Source organism: Athene cunicularia (genome assembly GCF_003259725.1).
Source record: "Athene cunicularia isolate RWA chromosome 3 unlocalized genomic scaffold, athCun1 chr3_part1, whole genome shotgun sequence".
Taxonomy (NCBI): domain Eukaryota; kingdom Metazoa; phylum Chordata; class Aves; order Strigiformes; family Strigidae; genus Athene; species Athene cunicularia.
The window spans coordinates 108,250,851-108,274,965 of NW_020799097.1; the positions used below are offsets into that span (position 1 = coordinate 108,250,851).

Here is a 24,115-nt window from a genome sequence, read left to right on the forward strand (position 1 = left end):
CTCTTCATCTCAAGAAGCTATAGTAATGATATTAGTAATCCTAATAACTTAAGTTCACATCTGTATACACAATCAGATGTAAGTGAAACAGATCTAGAACAAAATAATTTGAGAATGCATCAGAAACATAATTTTCAAGTCTTGTGGGAATGGGCCGTATCATAGCAGTGATTAAATGTTGGACTTCAAAAAGCTTGTGAGGTATTTCAAATAGTGATGTGAGGTAGTTAACTGAATTATCAACAGCTCACTAATTGCATGTTGGAATACTGCATTGCATATATAGTAGCTAATTTAAAGGTCCTTTTGCATTTCCATTCAAATTCCAGTAGAATACTTTCCTATAGCTTAATACAATAATTGTGGAATTGGAAAATAATGTAAAGGTTAACTCTGAAGTAAGGTAAGCTTCTCAAGAATGGAATTTAGGATTTACAACAATTTATTGCATCTTTCACTGCATTTGTTAGGGATAAAAATTCAATGTCATATATCAAATATGACATAAAGGAAGAAAAATTATTCCTACTATCTTATTTATATTTAACCTCTTGAAAGAGACAGATTCCTGTACACTCACAAGAGGTGCTTATGGTGAGCTATGGTGTTGGTGATACAGATTAACTCTTGGTTTACAATGTGCATGTGTGCTTTTTGTTTCTCTTCTGTTATTTAGCCAGCAACAGTTAAAGAATCTTCAAGCAGCTTTGGGCAGTAGACTGGAAGAATCTCTATGCATAATCAATGAGAAAGTACCTTTTAATGACACAAGTACGTATTGCCTTGGTCTGGGTTTCTTGTTTAATTTTGGGTTTCCATCTGTAGGAAATACTCTTTATGAATTAAAATGTGTCAGCTGTAAGAGGTGTTGGACATCTGAGCGGATACTTGGAAGTAATTGTAACGAGTGTTCCTAATACCATACTCTTTAGTGATCTTAGAATAGCAAGTTTTTATATTTATATGTATCTAATGAAAACTAAAAATTTTGAAGGCTTTTGAGTTAATTTGCCACTTGTCTTGCTTAGTGTTGACAGAATATTGTAAAAGATGAAGGAACACAGTCAATTTACTGTTTTTTCCACAAAGATTTCTTTAGTTATCTCAGAGTAGTATTTTTGGTAGGGTAAACTCAAGAGTTACAGTAAGTCAAAATGGGGACAAACCAGTGGCTGCGGAGATGTTGAGGCACTGCATCAGTAATGGTCTAGACTTAGTGGGAAGTCAGCGTGTCTCACGTCTGATCAGAGAACACCCAGACTAGTTCTTACCTGTGGTTTGTCTCAGACTTGTTCATCTTTTAAGGGAAAAAAATCCTTTAAATTTGGAGACTGTTACCTGAAACAACCTTTTTTTTTCCTACTTTCTTTCCAACTGCTATTAGATAAACTGAAGTGCAGAGGATAACATGAATTTAGGAGTACTCAGCCTTTGCATTGTTTTGGTACAAGTATCAGTTCATATGTGCCAGATCAGTGCTGTGTACTGGGTGCTTTTGTAAGCAGCTGGAACACAATGTTGTACTTAGGCAGGCAGCAGTCTTTACTCTTTTGGCAGTGAGACTAGGAGGACCGGGAATAGTGAAAAAGCTTAAAGTAGTGGTGAAGGAGCAGAGAAGTGAAAACAGGCTGTTGAATTTCCAGTACATTTTATGGGTAGCTCCTGCATTTTTCATTCAGTTTAAAACCTGATGACAATGTTTTAAATAGCCTTAGGTTCTCTAAAAGCTGATCTGGCGAGGTGCTACAGGGGTGAGCCTTCCAAATTCTCCACTGGGTTGGCAATCCAGCAAGTCTTGGCTTAGAGACACCAGATCACCTTCTCTTTAGGAAATGTTGACTCTAATACAGTGTATTATGCATAGATGTTGATGCCTTGAGTTGATAACCTCTTCCCTTTTTTCTTGACATTTGCTGCCTATTTCTACTTCTCTGGTGATTTTTTAATTTTATTTTTTTTATTACAGGTGGTTATCACTGTAGTGGAACTTTGATGCAAATAACTTGTTTATCTGTTCACTCAGCTGCCATAGCGTAGTGTTTTTACTTGTGTAGAAAACACTGCAAATAGTGGACAGATCATTAGTGATAAAAGAATGAGAGAAAGTCAGGAAATATTTGTCTGCTGTGGATTTCAACTGTGTTGCTATAGGCTCTGTAGTTGGTTTTAAGTGTAACTAGCAGCTGGTATCAGTTTCAGTAACAATCAAGTGACTTGTTGACTGCTGAGCATGATTTTGAGAGTAGAAAAATAACAAAAAAGCTTTCTGAAGCATTTTAGGATTTGGTCATTTTGGACAGTGTTCTGAATGCAACTGCCTCTTCCCATGTGTTAATTGCCAAATGTGAATGATACAAAAGGAGTAAGAATCTGTAAATTTCCTTTGTGTCTAGATTTTAAATTAAAGTGGTTATTCCATTTAAGTGAGGATGGATATTATCCCTTTTACATCTATAAGACTTTGTAAGCTGTTGTCTAGGTACAGATATCCCTCTAGCCTCTTTTAAAAATTGTGCCTGGCTGTAATTGAATAATCATTCTAGTTGCTCTGTAACTGGAACAGAATGTTGAAATATGTGGAGAATACATCTTACTCTATCAACAAATCAAGTACGTACAGGAACTTTTTTTAAAATGTGCAAACCATTTGACAGTCCCTGGAATGTAATTGAAATGTGATATTGTATTCTTTAAGATCTTTTTATTTTTAAAGATTTGCACCCTTGTTAGTGATGAAGAATACTTTTTTTTTTTTTTGGACAAGATGATTCTGCTCTTACCTATAAAATTCAGGGAGTTCAGATGGTTAAATTTGACTTATAGTCTGAGGCAAGTATGGCAGTGCTTTCTCTCCACTGAGCCACAGTAATGGTTCTTAAGTGAGGTTGTTTAGGCCTACTTTATTGAAGCCTTTTTAGTTAATATTTTAACTAATATTTTTAGTTAATATTACTTACATGAACTGTAATAATACTGCCATTAGATTTTATATTTTAGAAAAAAATCAGTATTTACCAATAAGTGTCTCTTAAAAAATCACAATTAAGTGCATGTAACTCAATTTTTGTCCTGTAGGATCTAATCAGTACAATGCTCTGAATGTACCGTTACACAACAGAAGATACCAGGTAATCACTTTTTGTGGTTTCATATGTAAAGATGCAACTTTCTGCACAGATACTGAATAAAACCAATTATTCTTGTGACTCAATGGCAGAAGATAGCCTGACTTTGTACTATTGCGATATTCCAATGTCTGTCCACAGAGCCTTTGTGCTTTTCAAAGGTAGTCTAATTTTTTCTTACATCGAGAAGTCAAGTTCATCTCACTTCATGAGAGTTAATCTTTTGGTTACTGGCTGATGATTACTGTAGGCAGTAACTCAGGCATGCCTTTCTAAAAAGAATGGCAAAAAAGTTTAATATTTGTCCCTTACTAAAGATACATGAAACATTCTTTTACCATGCCAACCTGCAGTAAGCTAGAACTTGAACTTTGCATTTTTAAAGTTGGTTAAAACTACGTTAGAGGTCTAAAGCTTTTTGTTGAAAAAAGGTAATTTTGGTATCTTAAATTCATTTTTCCCTCAAGCTGAACTTCTTCACTCACATCATTTGAGCCCCAAAGAATGTTTGCATTTGGAAACTTTATGTTGGTGTGTATGCTAGAATGCCAGTTAATATTACTTGTCACTAGACATTTGTCATTAGTGTGTTGCCTTTGCTTTTTCAGAATGTTCTGTTTTGGGTTAATTTCTTGGATACTTGCTTACTGCACTAAAACCACAGAACAGCCTTATTCACAAGCAGCAGCTCAGTTCTGTCCAGGTGGGAGAGTAAGAATTGTGATACTGGTTAGAGAAGCAAACACTTTTTCTGGGAGAAAACCTCATTGGTCTTTACCGTACAACCAGGTATTACAAATTCCTCACAATCACCACACTGAGAGAACTGAGCTGTTTTCAGCAATTGGTCTATTGATCTTTAGAAATCTTAATTTCAAAGATGGTTTCTATAATTGTGCTAAGCTCTTAACTGTTCTGGTGGCCTGTAGTTTGAGAAATGCAGCAGAGGCAAAGCATCACCTGTTGTATAAAATAAAAACTTACTTTTTCATCATAGAAAAACATGCCCTTCTGTGTGACATTGCAGTTTATTCATAAACTAAAAATTAACTTAAAGATAACTGCTGCTATGTATTTTAAGCTGAACTAGTAACAAAAAAATCATTCATAGCAATTTTTTATACCCAACCCTATTTTTTTTTCATATTTAAATAGGTACAAGTCAAAAATAATAATTTTATAACTGTCTTTACAGCTGAAGTTGCGAGACCTTGCTGGCCAGGCGCTGGCTTTTGTTCAAGAACTTGTAACAGCTCTTTTGAACTTCCATACATACACTGAGCAGAAGGTACAGATCTTTCCCATTGATTCTGCAACAGATGCTATATCACCGTTAAATCAGAAGGTAACACAGTTTTCAGCTACAAGTGTAATCAATTACATAGACTTTCATAAGTGAATAATTCATGCAAATTCTGCTACCTTTACTGGAATGCTATGAGTGTGTGTCTGAGAGACAGAGCCTCTCCAGCATAAGTCTTTTCTGTTGGGTGAATTCTCTGAATCTGGATGAAGGTGTAGCTGCAGAGAATCCTTCTCCCCTGTGCTTCTGCCGTAAGAGCAGTATAATAGTCAAATCAAGGCTCTGCTTTTTAAGTGCTAAATTAAAGAGCATTTGTCAAAAGTTCAGCTGATTGATTTTAAAATACACAAATATTGCACTGCTAAATAGGTGCTTGACTTAGTTAATGCACTGGAGCATGGGAGATGTTGAGACAGAAGGTCTTGTGTTTAAAGTATTTAATGTGAAATAATGCAGATGCTAGGTAGGCTTATGAAGGAGAGAACTTGGACTTTGTTCCCTTGTCAGAAACCACCTTTATATTCTGATTTTGGGCTATTTGTATAAAGACCTTTCCTGTAAGCGTTCTGAAGCTTCAAGTTTGTAAAGCTTGTTGAAATTATTAGAAACCTGACCTGTCTCTTTCTGTGCAACTCCATGGGAAGACTTTTCTGGGAGTCATTCGGAGCTGTTAAGCTACATCTTTTGACTTTCTCTGCTATGAAGCATAGAAAAGAATTTTGTGCACAAGGATTTGTGTGGGGATGCATGTATGTATGCTTTGGAGTAAAACTACTTTAACATCGAAGTTGTTGACTTCATAGCGCAAATGGACCTATGTGCATTTAAGTTGCTGGATGACAGCAACTGATTCAGACTGTAATTTCAATTTAGTAGTTTGTAGGGATCAGACTTAAGCTACCAAGATGGATGTGATTTGCATTCATACATGGCTGCAATGCATGTAATGACAATGTTAACTATCACAAAACTTTCCAGTTCTTGGAAAGACCTGCTTTCATCTCTTTGTAGGCAACAAATATGCTTGCGAATGTGTCTGTTCGCTAGAGAAATCCTGCTCTATTTACCTTCTCAGTTGTCTAGTCTGAGAACAACATTTTCTTGATCCTGCCATCAAACGTACTCAAAATAGTGTATCCTTCTTGTGAAAACTATGAGGTTTTGTCATCTTCCAAATTCTTGAGGGCAGAAACTGTGTCTCCCTGTTTATGTGGCCCAGCGTGATGATTGGATTCTACAGACACTACCGCAGTTTACATTAAGGGAATAAAATCAGGTTTCTTAGACATCACTTCTCATGCTTTTTTTTTCCTTAATGTCCTAGTTAATACTTCTTTGTTGCCTTTCAGCAGAGAAGTGCTTTTACACAGCTGAAACATTCAACTTAATCAGAACTGTAATTTGATTCTCCTTTTCTGATAATTGACTCTGAGTCAGGAGTTCAGGCTTTGTTTGTTTTCATAATTATGTCTCTTGTAGTCTGTTCCATTGTGTATTCATGACCTAATTGCCTCAGTGCAGGCTACCTCTCAGGGCTTTTGTCGTGACTTTCCAGTGGTGAAGCATCTTTTATCACTCACTGAAGCTGCTGTTGCTCTTGTATTTTTGATTAATTTATCTATTTGCTTGGCAAGTGTTCTCAGTGTGATCTTAGCTCCTCCACTGAGTGGTTCAAAAACCTCCCCTTAATGTGGTAGAGAAAATTAGATAAGTGTCAGGTAGTAGCTTAGCACAGTTGCACTGATTTATTTTTCCCCAACTCCAGGTCTTGTCTGGCGCTTTCAAGCTATTTTCCCCACCAAACACTCAAAGTAGATGTGGACAATTCCCTTCCAGGTTCAAGTATTCCTTTTCTCTTTAAGTATTGGATTGCTGGGTTCTGCTGGGTCTTCAGCATCATGCCAGATAACTCCAGTCCTCTCTCTTGCAACACAAGTCAGGAGTGTTCTGCATGTGTTATTTCTTCCTTCTTAGATTTAGGAATTTTCCCTAATTCCATCCAGATTTGTGCATGCATGAATGAGAGCTTGGCATCTCTCTTTTCTTGTTAACACTGTGTTACTGCACTGTAATAATACAAGAAATCATTAAAATTTCTCGTACCCTATTTGCCTGGGGTCTTTAGCTACTATTGTGGTATAAATAATCAAAGGTGAAGGTATCTTTCCGTGGGATAAAGTAAAAGCCAAGATCACTTTTGACTACCTCTGTCAATCTGTGGAAGAAGCTTTTTGTAACAGTGTGGTATCAAACCTGAAAGCTGGTGGCACTGTTACATTTTGATTGTGTGTAAGAGTAAACAACTTTGTTCTCAGGTATACTTTTTTGAAGGCAATATTAGCCATAGAGTATACATAAGCAGTTTTTAGTAAAGTCAGGCAGTTCTGTGAGGCCAGAGTTTCATAATTGCCCAAACCTGTCATAGTTCTTGAAAGTAAGAAATTCTTGCTTTGATTAGTTACTGCACCATCCGTTGCTTGGGCATAAGTAAGCTTTGACCCATGTTGAAAACTGGACTGGATACAGATTAAGATTAAAATATATTTCCTGCTCTCAGTTTTAACTCTGTTTAGTTCTTCAGTACTTTGCACAGCATAGCATAACTGTGCAAATGTTTGTGCTGATGCACAGGATGAGGGCTGAGAGGCAAACAGCTGGGAGGAGGGTAGGATAGCTTATTCTGGTGGCTTAATGGTGCATGGATCTAGCCTTAATTTGATGGAGTTGAGCGAGGAATGCAAGAATGTCTAAATTTAAGAAGGGTTTGGTGTGCTGTGCATGGCTGTTAAAATGAGATAGGGTGCTGTGGCAAAGCCCTAGATGGGTTTTTCTTTTGGACTTCCAATTGTAGTCTTCACTATTTCTCACTTTCCTTCAAGGTGTGTGTGTTTGTGTCATGTAGCAGAGGTTACGGTACATCACTTGACTGTTATATCTTCTTATTGACGTCCTGGGGATCGTTTAAGATGATGGGTGCTTTGCTAAAGTGGACTGTTCAATTGTTAACTTGAAACAGTTTGCAAGAGCCTTCAGCAAGCACCATTTTAAAATCTCTGTACTCAGTTCTCACAGTATCTGCATGAAAATGCTTCGTATGTTCGCCCTCTGGAGGAAGGAATGCTTCACTTGTTCGACAGTATTACAGAAGATACTGTGACAGTCCTGGTAAGATTTCTATTTTTAGTATCAAAAACGATTTTTACAGAGCAAAAATATTTATGTGTTGTTTTTCCTTCCAGGAAACAGCTGTGAAATTGAACGCCTTCTCAGAACATTTAGCTTCCTACTTATGCTTTTTAAGAAGGATACTTCCTTATCAGTTAAAAAGGTACTTCTGATTTGATAGATCAAATTAAAGGGGCACTAAGTGTCAGGTATGCAGCATTGTCAACACCTACAACTCAAATATTATTAGCCCTTAAAGTGCTGTGGCTTAGAAGGCAGAACTTTTTTTTTTCCTGCTGGTTTTTGAGCCTTTAGGATATGCTTTTTTTTTTTTTTTTCAGCTGGGCATTAGAGCTAAATCCATGTATTTTAAAGCCTTTTTTTCCCCTTCACAGATGACTTTAATAAAAACTGCACAGATTTTTAATGTTTCTTAATGTTATTCAATAGAATCGATACTATTCAGGTATAATACATGTTAATTTCCTGAGTCTGTCAGAAGATTATTTATCATGTAGTAAATATAGAAATGTAGTAGAACTTGGCCAGATGCACATTCATTCTGAAGTGAAAATCTTTGTTCCTGAGTGGGTCCAAGGGAGGTGAATTGTTAGTGCAAATAACTGCTTAAAAAGAGGTTTTGCATTAAGGAAGAAAAAGCTTGGTTTATGCCTTCTCTATACCTGTTCTGCTCCTTAGGAAGTGAAAGCTAAATTATATGTAGTAGAGGAAAAGGTCTTTAAACTGATGCCATCAATTCCTTGCCATGAGCGTAAACCATTCCTGGCTTGTGATTGAAGCTCCCAAGAGTGTGGATAGTACATGCACACAGAAATTTTCATTTACTGCTAAATTACTCTGATATGTTATCCCTTCTAAAATAAATTCCTAGTCTATTATAGCTTTGGACTGAGGATGTAATGAATACTAGATATCTACTTCAAAGCTCATGAACTTGGTTTTTAAGATAATTGCTCACTTGTAAAAAAAAAATAATTCATATATTCCTAGTTTGGAAGAAGAGTGTGAGTCTTCTCTTTGCACAGCTGCTTTAAGAGCTAGAAATATGGAGCTACACAGAGACATGAAAAGATTCACTGCAGTCTTCGAGAAGCTACATATATATGTTAGTCTTCTTGCGTTACCAAGTAAGTGCTAGTTTTGGCTGAGTTCGTTACATTATGCCTGGAAGATTCTAGTTTTTGTTTTGGGTGGATATTGGTTTTTTTTTTGGTTTGATTTTTGTTTTGGGTTTTTGTTTTGTTTTTTAAACCATACATGCAAACTGCCACCTCTGTGATAGAGGAAAACAGGATTATTGCTAATCTTTATGTACTGTCTAAACTGTGGAGCAAGTGAGTTCTGCAGTATGCACTCTCATAGACCTTCCTTTATTCAGGCTGGGAGACCAAGTGTGCTTCTGAGTGTGCTGAGGAAGAATGTTTCCTTAATGCTCCACGCTCTTCCTTCTGGATAGACATGGGCATGGTGCAGGCCTTGAAATTACCAAGCAGTCATATGTACCACATTTTAGTCATAGTTAACCACAGAGGAGAAGAAATGACTCTAGGTTTTTATAGTATGATTGACAGTAGTCTTTTGCCCTTTCTTAATCATGAAATTGTTAATAAACTACATTTTACTACTAATTATCACTTCCAGTTCCTCCTGTTCATAAGACTATTAAATACAACTCATACTAATAATTAAATAAAACCAGTTAGAATCTTTGTCTCTGTGTGTGTGGAAACTATCTTCAAATGCATACTTTAAGTAATAAGAGGAAACAGTTATTGTATAGCTTCAGGCTATTTCAGTCTTCACTCTTCAGAAGGACCCAGATGGTCCTTCCTACAGCAGTGAGCATGTAAATCTTTCTGCATGCATAATTGGTTTTTAAGACCAAAACAGTTGATGTTTGTAAAATCTGAATGAAATTTAGAAAACTTGGAAGTCTTTTACCTGCCTATTCTGGCAAAATTTGGTATATATATCCATTTGAAATTGAAGGGAAAGCTTAAGTAAATGAATCTGTTTATGATTCTTATACTCCATACAAATGTTTCTAGTAGGTGGAAATTGGATTATTTTCAAAGGTAACTTTTCATGCATGGTAAAATCTTAGTGTTGGGTTTTTTCCTTTCTGTGTGGTGTTCTTAGGTACAAAACCAGAAGGCCTTCTTAGGACAAATTATGGCTTGGTGTTTACAAACATTGCTGCAACTCTTCATGGATTTCATGATACTTTAAAAGGTGAGAGTACAGGAATATTGTTATGTTTCAGCTCTGTTTCTTTCTGTTTAACACATGTATTCTCTGTAACAATGCTGAATGTGTAATATGTGATAAATCTGGTTTGTTTTGCCTTCACAAACTAAGATAAGAGGCTAAATCTACTAACTACTTGTTTTGGACACATGTGCAGGTTTTTCACACCTCCATTCTGTTAGTTTTGTTATTCTAAATTGCTGGATTATTTCATTGTAGCTCTCTTGATCTTCCTGAGCAGTATTGCTTTACTTTCTGAACTTCATTGCTCTAGTGGAAGTAGCATACAGAATGGAATCCTATTAAATGTATGTATTTTCCCCTGCTTACGTACTGTTGACCTAGTACCTGCCTTCAAAGTGGAATTTTTCCTTACTATTTTTACGTTGATTACTATTTTTAACATGAATATATAACCAAAGCTTAAGAAGTCTGCGTTATTTCTGAAACTTAACTTCCTCCTTGAAAATGGCTTACTTTCCTTTTATCAGGACAATATGAATATGTTACATTTTCAGTGAAGTGATGTTCGGTTAAAACTCAGGGAGTTTTAAAACACCTATGTTTCTGTATATCTTAGAATTTCTGTAACATGTATCTGTTTCCAGGGAGAAAATAATATGTATAGGTGAATTGTTTTCATACTAGTCAGCTGTTTAAACATTAAGCTTTTATAATTTTAAGCAAAATTGGATTTTTTCCAATTCTTTTGGTAATAGCATCAATAGCGTGGTCCCATTTTGCAGAGTCCTTCTTTTAAAAAAAGAATGTGTTAGAGATTGTACCTCAAACAAACAAGACACTAAACCAAGAGTTTTCTAGCTCTTAAATAGATGTTTATTAATAAATACTTTCTCTTAATGTATAAATCTGCCTGATTTATACTTTAACAAATTAAATAAAGAAAATTAAGTGAAGGACTGAAGAAAACTGTCAGTAAAATTCATTAGCTAGCAACAGAAATGTGGTGCTTAACATCTCACACTCCCATACTCTAGAAGGATTGATTTGTCACTTCTTCCTTCCTTCCCAACTCAAACTAATTTCCAACTGTTTAAGATTGCTTCAAATTATAGTTTATGGTGGTAATGACCTGGGATTTTTCCATTCTGTAGCAATAATACTGTATTGTAAAACAGGTGCAAAATGTTCCCTTGTCAAATAATTACTTATTTTTAATTAGGCCAAATTGAGAATGTTTGTTCTTACATAAGTACTTGAGTCTCTTTAAATTTTGAAATTAACTAGATTATTTAAGATAAGATGTTTTTGTGAATGACTCTTTGAAAGTTTTTGTTGTTATGTTTTTTTCCCTCTCTGAAGACTGTTCTGTTAGATTTGCCTGAAAGAATTTTAGAATGTAGAAAGTAGCATTCTAAACTTCTGGTAGCCTTTTAGATTTGCTCTGACAGAATTCAAATACTCTTCCCTTAAGTCATATATGCTTAACACTCAGATATTGAACATGACTAAGAATTCTCCTTTTAAGTGTTCTGAAGGAAAATTGATGGAAATGGAAAGTATATTTGTGAAATGAAGTGCTAGTTTAGTGTGAGCTTGGATCCCCTACATAGCTATGATTTTTGGGATACAGAGTACTTAAATATATGCCTTTATTGTGCCTGGTGTAGCAAGCATAATGTCTATTTCTTATGATCATAAACAGTTGTCTGCAGCAGTATATTGAAGAACTAAGAGTGTCTGGACTAAACTTTTACACAACTTAGAGGGGAGAAGCATTCAAAGCCTGAGATAAGCTGAATTTGAAAATGGTTGCTGAAATAGACAAAAATCATAATTTAACATAAATGTGTTTTTTTTCTTTTTCTAGATATTTCCAAGCACTACAGTCAGAAAGCTACTTTAGAACAAGATGTTCCAACTGCCACACAGAAACTCATAACTACAAATGACTGTATTTTATCTTCTATTGTGGCTTTAACAAATGGAGTGGGCAAGGTAATGGATATCTTTGTTTCAGTGTAATGCCCAAACTTGTGCAAGTGTTTGTTTTTTAAATAAAACCCCAACAACCCAACAAAAATCTGTGTTGATTAATTTGAAAAATCTATGTGTGCCTCTGATTATTAATAATCTGTAGTATCAGGTTTGTTCCAAGATATTTTCAGGCTCCAATTTAAAAAGAACTGGGCAATAAAAGTAGATACTGTGAAGAGAATGCTTTGTGTTGTGGTCTAAGTTATGTGGAAGAGCTTGTTTGAAATTCCTGTTGTGAAGTCCAATTTCACTAAATACTTGTCTTTCTCTTAAAAGAGGAATTGCTCTGGTGAATCTTTCTGGTCAACATAATTCGAAAAGTGACTTTTCTTGATGTGTCTAGATTGCCTCATTCTTTAGCAACAACTTGGATCACTTCACTACTTCATTGAGCTATGGCCCTAAAGGAGGAACAGAGTTCATCAGCCCTCTTTCAGCTGAGTGTATGCTGCAGTACAAGAAAAAGGCAGTTGCTTACATGAAGTCTTTGAAGAAGGTTTGTTCAGATAATGTACTTGCACAGAGAAAGCACAGTTCTGTTGATAGCTGGTTATGCCAAAGAGAATACCAACTAAGGATTTCAGTATTTGGAATGGATGAGAATCTCTGAATGAGAGTCTTTGGCTGAGGAAATGGAATCCTTAGAGCAATAATGCTGCTGAAAAACTTAGAGAGCATAGTTGCCCTCACAACTGAGGGCATGTACCAATTCTACTGTTACCCATTTCCACTAATGATTTCTGTGCCAAGACTCCAAGGAGAAGAGGATAGCTGCTCATTTAATTTTCCTCCCATATTCACCACAATATGGAGTGAATGATATCATATTCTTATACTTGCATTCAGTGGAAGACAGTGGAGAGGAACAACAACAAAAATAGGAGCTGAAAAAGGTATTGTGGAGAAAATGAACTGAACCAAAGGGATGAACACTGCCAGATCTCCCTGTTGTCTTCGCTGAAATTAACAAATTAGTGATGGTGCTTAACAGTTGTTATTAATCCCTTTACTGTAATGTCCTTAAAATGGACTTTAAGATGCATTTGATCATTAATGAACACCTTGGATTTTTCTGAGCACTTTTTAATCAGGTGTTAATTTTGGAGTGCTGCTGTTTATGAGCTCTAAACATTTTTTCTACTGGCTGGTAAACATTTGGAAGATGTTTTTCTTCCTTTTATTAAAGTAAGGATGGCAATAAGAAAATAAATGTAGAGTACATATTTTGATCTACTGTGAGACATGTTTTGAGGTTTCTTTTATCCTTGTGCAGCCTTGTGCAGATTCAGTGCCTTATGAAGAGGCTTTAGCCAATCGCAGAGTTCTTCTGAGTTCCACAGAAAGTAGAGAAGGTCTTGCACAACAGGTATTCTGTTATAAATTTTACTAACATATATGTTATATATAAAGGTAAAGTAGTATCAAATAGTCTCCATATTTGAATGTGGTTGTTTGTACATATTTATGCATATATTGAAGCTTAAAATTAGACTGTAGATGTCTTGTAGAGTTTTGAAAGTAAAACTTAATCATTGTCAAGCTAGTTAATCCAAGACTACTTCTGTATGTGCAGAACGTATGTGTAGTTATAAAAGAAAGAATTATGCCATTGATATTTTAATTTCTGAATATAAGAAGTCGGGCAATCTTTAATTCAAGTAAATGCAAAATGGGAGACAAGAATAAGGCATACTGAAGTATTAAGTTCTAATGTACTGTTTTGAGTGCTTTTTTTGAACTATGCAGGATTCATTAACACTGGTTAAGAACAATGATTTTTTTTTCAATAAGCATCTATTAATTGATGATAGTTTTATCATTCTTGCAATGTGTGTATATTTTACTTTCTCTGGATGGTGAGACAGAGGAAGGTTAAAAATTGGTATCTAAAATGGTATCTCATATAATGTGTCTAACTGATTAATACTAAAAATTCCTTATTAGCTTGAATGCTCTGACTGCCTGAGTCACCATCATCGAACTTTTACAGAAGAAAAGGACTTCAGTGTTTTGTTTTGATTTGTTTGGGGTTTTCTTGTTGTGGCCAATACTCAAAGTGTGTTACTAGGTATGAGATGAATTTCAATGGAAATGCGTGGAGTGATATGATGTGTGCTGTTCCATAGTTGATTTCTTATCAGGACAAGTGAGTTTTTCCGTCTCTGTGAGGTGGGGCAGCTGAGAGGGGAGAGAATTGTTTGTCTTTCTAGCATAGAACAAGACAGTGCTAGTGCCAAGCACACATCTTTCACATTTATTTTTTTTTTTCACCTAATATGATGTTGTTGCTTCTATGAGCCTGTACTTTTGTGGTGCATGTTTTAGACTAATAACACGGTCATTTTTGATACATGACCACAGTTAAGCATACAGCTCAAATTGGTAGTTGTTTACCTGCTGCATTATTCATTACCTTGGTTATGTAATGGTCTAACATAATACTGTCTTCAAACATTTTCTGTGTGGCTTTTTTTCCCCTTTGTGTTCAATAACCTGGACTGTAAACTTTCCCTCCTAAAGGTCCAGCAGAGTTTGGAGAAAATTGCAAAACTTGAACAAGAAAAAGAACACTGGATGTTGGAGGCCCAGCTAGCTAAAATAAAGCTAGAGAAAGAAAACCAAAAACTGAAGAACTCTCTTAGTGGACATTTAACTGAAGCAATACAAGAGCGTTCTGTTTTGCCAAATGTAGCTGAACAAAAGAAGGAAACCACAGGAAAGAGTCCGAGGGAACCTATTAAGAGTACTAGTCTGGTAAGTGACCTTCTTCTTTCAATAGAGGAAAAATCCATTCTCTTTAGCAGTAGTACTATTTGATCAGTGGAACACTAATAATGAAAGCTTTTTGACTGTGTTGAAATGCATTCATGCTTGAGTTCCTTGTATTTTGCAAAGTGGCCTGCTAATACTTTCTGCAGAGTTTGGAACTTCCTGGATTTTGAGACTCTGTTCACTCTCTCCTATCATGGAGATATTTTTATAGTTCTGTACTTGTATGACTGAGGGGGAAATAACTTCTAGCGTGGGTTTTTTTTTTGTTTTTTTTCTGACAGTGTAGTTAGGAAGCCTTGCAAGTAGCGCATATCTCGGGTGAGCTCAGAGTTCCCAGTCCTCTTTCATCTTTAGGTATGGTAAAGCAAATGGAAGTAGGTAATTAGTATTTTTAAATTGGTTCTGAGACTTATTTCAGGTTAGTGTACTATAGCTTAATTTAAACTTGAAGAAGCTCTTCAAGCTTTCAGTGTTCTCTGGAGCACTAATTTTTACGTAACCTTCATAAGTACATACAGCTTGAGTTCAGTAACTGCTTTTGGATATGGCATATGTTCTGTCCTTGCTCTTCTGTGTTGGTAAATGGCTTTTTCCTGTTTGTTATGAGTCTTTAAAAGAGGTTTGCCTTTCCTCTGAATTGCCACTTCTGAAGTGGTATTAACAGGGATGTCATCTGTAAGAAATAATCTACTGAGCTCAGCACTCAATTTTTTTTTTCTCCTCTTTCCTGCTCCAGCATAAAAATGACCAATGGATTGTTTTGAAATCCTCAGTTTTGAAGTAAAATGGCATCTTCAGGTTTTTATCCTGTATTTGATCCATTGGGAGTTTGAGGAGAATGGCTTTTTCTAGTGACAGTGCTTAATGTAATTCACAGGTCAACATCTTGTATAAATATTTCCCATAAACCTAAATCTCTAGTCATGTTGAGATCAGAGAAAAACCCTCTGATGCTCTATGAAGATATTTTTCCATTAAACTAGTTATTGTCATACACCCTTCTGCTAGAGTTCTGTCAGTGCTTCACGCTGAACTGTCAGTGTAGTTTACTAGAAAGTGGGAAGAAAGGAATTCGTAAGGTACTCAGGAAATCCAAGTTGGCTTTCCTTGCTCTTAAATATAAAAAGTAATGTTTCAATGTACTAATGTACCTCGGAAATAGTTTCATGTAATTGAGCAGTTGCATAATCGTACAAGCTAGCTGTGTCTTTTTGCTTTTATTGCTTTTTCCCCCTGTGTACATCATAAGGCAAAGGATATATTTGGAGAGTTGGTGTCAGCTTTAATTCTGTTCAAGGCATTCAGGTATATTAGTACCCTTGTTTATGTTATAGGTGAAAGTACTTAAATTTGGTTTTAGTTTTAACTTTTGCAAGATTTTTTTTTGTTGTTTAAAATCCTTCTATGACTGAAGCTGAAATGACTTGCAGCTATGGTATCTATTTTTGCAGTTCTCACTTAAGTGTATTTTCTTTCTTGTTCCAGATTGGAATGTTGACTATAACTACTGATAACGAAAAGGTAATCTGTTTTAAGCATTATCAAAGTACATCTGGTAAATACTTCAATTCTAATTCATTAAACTTACTCCAGAAGTCTAATTACCAGGAACAGTATTGTATAATGTCATGAGTCACCCATGTAGTTTGCATATCCTGTGTTCAAGTTTATGAAATCCTGTGTTTTTCTTAATTTTCTTCTTCTGTTTAGTGAACTGATATCTTTTGTTTATGTAAGCAGTTCTGAGCAGTATGAGCTGTGGTCCAGGTCTGCTCTCTGTAATTTGAGGAAAGTGTTGGTCTGTATTTCAGTGACCCTAACTGCATTCTGAGCCTCAGTTCTTGAGGAAGGGCTCAAGCTGCAAAAAAAGTGGCTCACTGTAGTGCCTGGTGATTAACACTTAAGTACAGGCTATCCCAAACCAGAGGTCACACTGAAAGAAACCTCATACCAGCTGTGGGATGAAATGTTAACTCTTGATTTGACACTGCTGTAGAGTAACACTTGCCCCAGCAGGAACTTAGCAGAGTAATATTCAGTGCTTTCCCTTTACTGATACTGCAGGGAACTGATGTGTATTTTCTCATGAAGGTATGATTAAAAAAGGGGTCAGGGCCAGATAGTAAGTTCTTAAAAGCTACTGCATAGTGCTGAATTTGAAGGTAATGACAAATCATGTGAAAGCTGCCTCTAGTGGGTTACTCTAACTTACAGTAAATTGGTGAGTTGTGGGTTGTGTTTTTTGGGTTTTTTTTAAAGTTCAGATCTCCAAAGAAACTTCTGGAATGTGCAACTTCAGAAATAGTTCTGACTGTTGTGAGCTTCTCAAATTTAGTTATATGAAGGAATTTTTTCTTGCTGGGAAAAGCCATTAAGTTTTTATGTAGATGAGAGCAGTTCAGTTCTGTAGTGGACTTTCATCTTCATCGGAGACTTGATATGTTTAAAACAAGCTAACTTCTTACATCTGCAGTTAGTCCTTTGTCCTTTAAGGAAACCTCACATTAAGAGTCACAGTAAGAGTGACAAATTGTAGAGTCACCTGCTGTAATTTGTCTATTGTGTTTGGGGAATCTAATGCTCTTGAGTAGAGCAGCCAGGCCTAAGGACAGAAGAAAAGTCAGTTTAGAGGATGATGCTGTGATGCAAGTATTCAGTCTGCTAAACATAAATATCTGTCTACTTGAATTTTTGCTTTGCCAGACTCCAGATGTTGAGTCTCGTGAAGACCTGATAAAAAACCACTATATGGCAAGGATAGCAGAACTTACATCTCATCTACAGCTTGCTGACAGCAAATCAGTGCACTTTCATGCTGAGGTGAGCAATCAGGCAGTGTCTGTAATGACAACTGTAAATTCCTTTTTGAACTTTCCACAGGCAACTGTTGTAAGAGTGAGTTTAAAAAAATGGAACATAATGTTTCATAAAAATCTGTTCCTGGAATATGTTTTTTGGCTGTGGTCTAGTATACATAAAAATGGATACTTTAGAAAGACTTCTTTTTAATAAATCCTTTGCTAGCTTTGTCTTGGGTGTTTTAAGTGTAATGTGTGTCATGTCTAGGTTTGTTCATATAAGCTGAAGCAGCTGGCTTTAGTTACCATGCTAGTTCTGACTTAATCTTAAAGTGATGCTGATGTCATTCAAAAATATTTGGGTGTATTCATGAAGTGATGAAAACAGCTCTCCTCTGAGAAGTTTAGTTCTTAGGCATAAGTTCTACTTCAAGAATTAACAGAATAATTCCTTGTATCTATGGTTTTCTGTTTTCATCTCATGAGGTAATTTTTTTTGGAAGTAGTGTCCATTTTGATTTGTGTAGTTAACTGATGTGGAATATACCAAAGCTCCAGGTTGACAGAGCAAATCCTCTTAAATATATTTTTTTTAAATGGTAGATGACATAGTATGGAAGAACTATCTTTCCCTGATATTTGAGCAATGTATGAAGTGAGTTGTTTGTATTGCTTTTTTACTTATGAAATATTTCCTAGTAATTATGTGAAAATAAGCTATTTAGAGGATTGGCAGTATAGTAATTCTGTAAAATGCAATTTAAATTTAATATTAAATATTATATTACCTTTGCATTTAAAAACATGCACAAGCTCTGACTAAGTTTCTTGAAATCTGATGATTACAGAAAGATGGCAATGTCCAAAGTGATCAGTTAAAGATGGCACAAGGCAGTACTCTGAAGCTAACTTTTCTCCCTTCTACCCTCCCTATCTTCTTCTGATTGACAGTGTCGAGCACTTGCCAAAAGACTGTCTTTAGCAGAGAAGTCCAAGGAATCACTCACGGAAGAGTTGAAACTAGCTAGTCAAAACATCAGTAGATTACAGGCAAGTATATAATAGATGCATTTTGTAATCATGTGTAAGGAGGAGGAGGTTGGAGGAGAAAAATTACAACCATCGAGCATGGTGATGCCTTTACTAGGTCCTAGGTTATGTGAGGTTAAAAACTCTAATTGTATATAGAGAAGAGAGTTAAATAATACACTTCAAATCTCAGGTATAAAGATGAAGTGGAATATGCTTGTAAGGGAAAGGGTATAGTAGCCAAGCCTGTCTTTTAGCACATTTGATATCAAGGCTTTTTATGAAAATGTGTCATTTTATTATCAAAAAGTGTGATTGTGTGACTGATTTCAGATGATACACCAAAGTCTTAATCCTTTGTAGCACGTGGGACTGAAAGCTTTGGAAATGCTGGGGTGGTTTTTTTGAGATGGATAGCTTAATATTAAGCAAAAATAACTTTGGTGTAATCTGTAAGAAGCCGTTGTTAACAATAGATAACTGTTACCCTAGATGTCTTGTGAATGTTCTGTCCCTTTGTCTTTCCCTTGCACACAGCTGAGAAAGGAGCCAATAGTAAAACAGAGTACATATAAATATTTAGTTCATAAATGCCTTCATGTTTTCTTTATATTTAGTTCATACCTCTATTGCTCACCTGTCTGAGATGGCAGGTACCTAGAATGCTCCATATTCACTCCAGGCAGTGAATATAAAGATACTCACGTAAAGTAATTGTTCATAAACACAAAGTGCTGTTTTGATTTGTCCCTTTAACAAATTCCACAATCAACACCCAGATCAGCATGAGATGCTCATCTCCAATTACATGTTAAGCTTCCTGAGAAAAGATAGCAGGTGCACCATTTGTATGTTTAGTAGTCTGCATAATACTGGTAATCTGGTCCCCTCCTTTGGTCAGAGCAGGGAGAGTTCAGATCATGCTGTTGAATCGGGAGTTTCCTGTATGGCCATGCTGGCTGCCTGCCACAGTTGCTCTGCTTCCTAAGCATTGGACTGTTCTTTTGCTCTGTCCTTTGATCAGTCAGTTTTCCTGGGCCCCTTTAACTTCCAGGGCAGTTTTATCTGGTATCTTGCCAAGCAGACCTTGAAAAAGCCAAAATCTACTCTTCTTAAATCTAGGGTTGCTGTAATTCTTCTATTCATCTTGCTTGCTTCCCTCAGGGTCATAGATTCCACTAACTCATGGGTTGCTGCAGCCTTTCAGATCCCTGACCAGCTTTTCCTCATTTGTGAGTAACAGGTCCAGCAGAGAGCATCTCTTAGGCCTATTGATCACTGGTATCAAGAAGTTCTTTACCACACACTCAAGAGAACACCTGAATCACTTGTGTTGCACCTTGTTGCCCTTCCAGGAGATGTCAGAGTAGTTAAAAACCCTCATGAGGATCAGGGTCTGGGGTTGAGAGATTTTTATCTGCTTGTAGTGGATGCCCCTGCCCTATCGCCCTTGTTCTTCTCCTCTGATCCCTGCCTATGAGATCTTAATAGTCTTCAAACCAAACCACTCCTTAACATAAAGCATGATTTCTCCCCTTCTATCCTGTCCTTCCTGAAGTGTCTGTATCCCTTCATTGCTGCGTTCTAGTCATGTATACTATCCCACCATGTCTCTCGAGTCCTAGAGAGATCGTAGCTCTGCAACTGAATGTGGATTGCTGATTCCTTCAGCTTTTTATGCCATGTACGTTCATGTACAGGCCATGATCTAAACCTATAAACTTGACTTGTTTCTTGGCTGGAAGCAATGTTGGAAGACTTAGCTGCTAGTCTTTTATGTAAGTCATAAAAAGTGGGGGAAAAACTATAAAGGAAACAGAGCAAAAACAAGAGGAACAGACCATGTATGAGACATGTAAAATAAAAATAGCTACTGACTTTCTTTCATAAAGGGGTTTATTTTTTTCAATGGTTTAACTTAATTGCACACATTCAGCATCAAAAGTGTAGCTTACTAAGTGGAGATAGAAGTTGGCTGCTTTGCCAGTTGTCACTGATATACATAGGCTTCTGTGGTTTTGGGTTTTTTCCCCCCTTAGGATGAATTGATGACAACAAAAAGAAGTTATGAGGATCAGTTAAGTATGATGAGTGACCATCTCTGCAGTATGAATGAAACCTTAACTAAACAAAGGGAGGAAATTGATACATTAAAGATGACTAGTAAGGTAAGTTGCCAGGTGTTGACATTAGGCACTGGCTGCAGCTTGGAGGTCTTGTGGATTGCATTTGGCATTTCTGCTGTGCTACCCTTTAACAAACCAATTCACAGGTTCTTATTCTTGGCCAGTTGGAAAAAAACTCCAAACCTGGTCCTGCATGTTTCAGTGAAGAAAAAATTCTTGCAAAGCACATGTGTGGGAAAGAACAAACACTTTGTCACTGCTTCGAAGTAGGATTTCAAAGTGTACCCTCTGATCAGCACCTTTTTTTGCTTATATGTGGTGAAAATAAAACTATTTGCAAATCCAGGTAGTGATACCAGTTGTTTATGATTAACTTACTGGTAGGAGTATCCTTACTTCACTCCTTTCTTGGTTGTAACATACACAGTTCTTGGCAGCTATTCTTTTTCCTGTTCTACATTCTAACACATATGTGTCTCCTGTAGGAATGAAAGAATTGCCACTTACATTCTTCTGTGAACTTAAAATGCACACTTAAATTTTTTTCCAAGCAAGGAGTCTACCCATTTATCAGAAATGTTTGGGCTTGTGCCATTTTAGACAGGCCTAAGTAAAAATACGCTTTGAAGATTGAGTGTTTAAAAACATGCTTAAAGTTAAATCTATCTGTTATCTCAAGCTGTTTCTGCAACAGAGTATATCCTCAACATCAAACATTACTTTAATGTTAATGATGAAAAATACAGAAGTCTGCTGTTTCAAGCAATCAGTGATTACACCATGTTATATCTTATTCTGATGGTTCTAGGCAGGAACAAATGTTGTGAAGGCTTCTACCCTTCATTCATCTGGCTGTGAAACTAAAAAACTCACATTATTCTCCTTAATTGTGGAATGCATGGAAGCAGATTTCACTGAAGGATTAAAAAAAAACCCCGTGTTTTGATTAAAGGTCCCATGATGGTGATTTTTTGCTGTTTAGAGTAAACTTCCCCCACATATAGAACTGTTTTTCTTCAGATGTCTGAGCGGTTTGACTTGGCATTGTAATCTTTAAAATTACATTTTGGTGTATAAGCTCTTGTGTTTTGAGAGGGAAGCTCTTGGCTGCATACTGACCATAGCACTGCATGTTGCCATAAAATGTTTTCTGGAATTTTTCACTTGTCATACTGTTAAGACTTGAACTGGTACTCTGTAAGGAGGTAGATCAAAGTCTCACAACAGCAGACACAGATTTTTAGATCTTATGATATGTAGAAGATGATTTGGTGGAAATCAGAATGATGCAGTTTAAGCCATTATCACTTGGAAAGAGTGATTGGATAGATTAGAAACAAATGTTACCTTAAGGAAATAGGAAGACAGAATTGCCAGGAAGTATCTATTGCACAAAAGTTTATTTTAAGCTACACATTTATTTCCTGGAATTGTTGCAAGTCAAATGTGAATTGGTTAGCTGTAGAACAAATTATTTTCTAAACTAAGAATATTCTGTATAAACCAAATAAAAATTAAATTTGTTCTGGAACAAAATGATAGAATTGGGGATTGATTTTAATTTGACACAATTACCCTATAAGGCTTATATTTGCGATATCACTAAAGGGTGAATTATGATTTCACTTGCCTTCACTACCCTTACAATATCAATGGTGTTAATGCAATGGAGTGTCTTGGGACATAACTCAAATGTCTCTTTTCCACAGATTTTAATTGAAGTAAGGTACTGTTTGTGCTTGTTTTATATATCTGTTACTTTCCTCTGTTATGCCTGTAAAGATAGAAGGATTTGTAGAGCAAGCAGTTACAGGCTTCCATTATTAAAAGCCTATGGACTGTTTATTTTCAGTTTGGCTGTACTTCTTTGATATAGGCATAAATTATCAGATGTTAGGTTTTATGTTATCTGTCTAGATTTTCTTATCTGCATTATATTTTATGTTAACTTGTTCTTGTTGCAGGGCAATTCTAAAAAGAACAAAAATCGATAGCTTACAGCTAATCAATGGTCTACGGAAGCTGCTGCTGCACAGGATGCAGATAGTGAATGTTCATTGTCCAATTCCTGTTTGTTCCAGGAAGCAGAGGGTGGTTATTGGGTCTAGTAAAATCTGATTTGGTTCTGTAAATGGCTTTAAAATATTTAGAACTTATAACAGATAAAACAGAACTTTATGTTGACTCTAAACCAGGAAACACACACTCTGTGGATAATTTATATAGTAATTACCTTCAGTTTTTACTGTGCACTTTTTAAAACCAGGTTTTAATTTCATGTAATAACTTCAGATTTTGTATATTTTCAAATGTGATTATGCATTAACAAATTTGGATCAGTGCAGTAGTTGTCTATTTTTGAGTTATATATTAAATTGTCACCATGGTACATTCCCTTACCTGTTAATAACAGTTTAAAAATCAGTTTTCAGACTTCTTTTGGCCATGCAAGCTGTGCAGTTACTGTAAGTATATTATTCCTGTTCTCAGCCCTTTTGAATTAATTGGAATTGTGGCATTAAATTATTTCTATAAATTCTCACAAGTAAATGGGATCATTATTTTATTTTAGACTGCAATAGTGGAAACTTCTGCTGCTTGTATTTGGCACTTTGGATTTTGAAGTAAAGAGCACAAACGGCTGAATTGGGATACTTCGATGAAATTGCTTTAAGCCCTTAGGCATTTTGTTTACACATATATGTATATATATTGGTTGAAATAGCTGTTTAAAGCTAGAGGAAATTGTGATTGTAATTTGCCCTAAAAGAGTGAAATGGTATGTGTGTAGAATAGATGAGCTTGTTGTGCTCTCTTACAGTAAAGAAGAATATGAAATATGTAGAAGATATAAACACTGAATTTGCAAAAAGTCTTCTTGGAATTAAGTCCTGATGGATTCACTGTGGGGATGCACATGACTTTTCCTGTGTTTTGGGAAGTTTGTGAACTTTAGGCCTCTCCTAAGATGATGATTTTTTAAGTGAAGTCTAATACCATGAGTTTTCACTGCATTGATTTATTTTTTTTTTAATCAGTTGCTGTGCTGCTCCACACTTTACACTGATCTTTTGTTCCATAATTTACATTATGCCACTTACCTGTCTCATAAGGGTTTACTCTGGTATCAGCTGTGTTGATATGTATTATTAGTATGTAATAATAAAATCAACTACACAAAACCAGCCTGACTCTCTTCTTAATTCCGGTTATACCCAGGTTCACAGTGTGGTATTGTGGTGAGATGTTAACAGCTGTTCCTGTGAGGTGAACTTAAATGATGAGAAAAACCTAGTTACTCTTAGCAGTGCTTCTCTTTCTTTGGGCCAGGTTGCATTTCTGTACCTAATACTGCCGTGTGCAAAGTACACAGAGTCCACGTTAGCACTTCTCACCTTCTTCTCTGCTCAAAGGCAAACAAGTATTGGTTGCAGTGGTGGAACTGTTCAGATACAGTTTTTCCTTTTAATGACAAAATGGATGTGGTAAACAAACTGGAGAGGAGGGAGGGAGATGGGGAGAGCCTGCGTG

At 36.0% G+C, this 24,115-nt stretch overlaps 1 protein-coding gene across 2 annotated transcripts in view; it reads left to right on the forward strand.

Moving 5' to 3' along the window:
• The window catches only part of PPP1R21 (protein phosphatase 1 regulatory subunit 21), a 29,944-nt gene extending 6,181 nt beyond the window's left edge, over positions 1–23,763 (forward strand). For both annotated transcript variants that reach the window (XM_026845246.1, XM_026845245.1), the window contains exons 7-22: positions 677–771; positions 3,076–3,128; positions 4,321–4,470; positions 7,492–7,593; positions 7,668–7,756; positions 8,605–8,741; positions 9,754–9,846; positions 11,693–11,820; positions 12,203–12,355; positions 13,133–13,225; positions 14,380–14,613; positions 16,117–16,152; positions 17,335–17,451; positions 18,381–18,479; positions 20,498–20,626; positions 22,549–23,763. In XM_026845246.1, the coding sequence (XP_026701047.1) occupies positions 677–771; positions 3,076–3,128; positions 4,321–4,470; positions 7,492–7,593; positions 7,668–7,756; positions 8,605–8,741; positions 9,754–9,846; positions 11,693–11,820; positions 12,203–12,355; positions 13,133–13,225; positions 14,380–14,613; positions 16,117–16,152; positions 17,335–17,451; positions 18,381–18,479; positions 20,498–20,626; positions 22,549–22,578 (1,738 nt within the window). In that variant the 3' untranslated portion in view covers positions 22,579–23,763. The remainder of the gene's footprint in view (positions 1–676; positions 772–3,075; positions 3,129–4,320; positions 4,471–7,491; positions 7,594–7,667; positions 7,757–8,604; positions 8,742–9,753; positions 9,847–11,692; positions 11,821–12,202; positions 12,356–13,132; positions 13,226–14,379; positions 14,614–16,116; positions 16,153–17,334; positions 17,452–18,380; positions 18,480–20,497; positions 20,627–22,548) is intronic.
• The last annotated feature ends 352 nt before the right edge of the window (positions 23,764–24,115 follow it).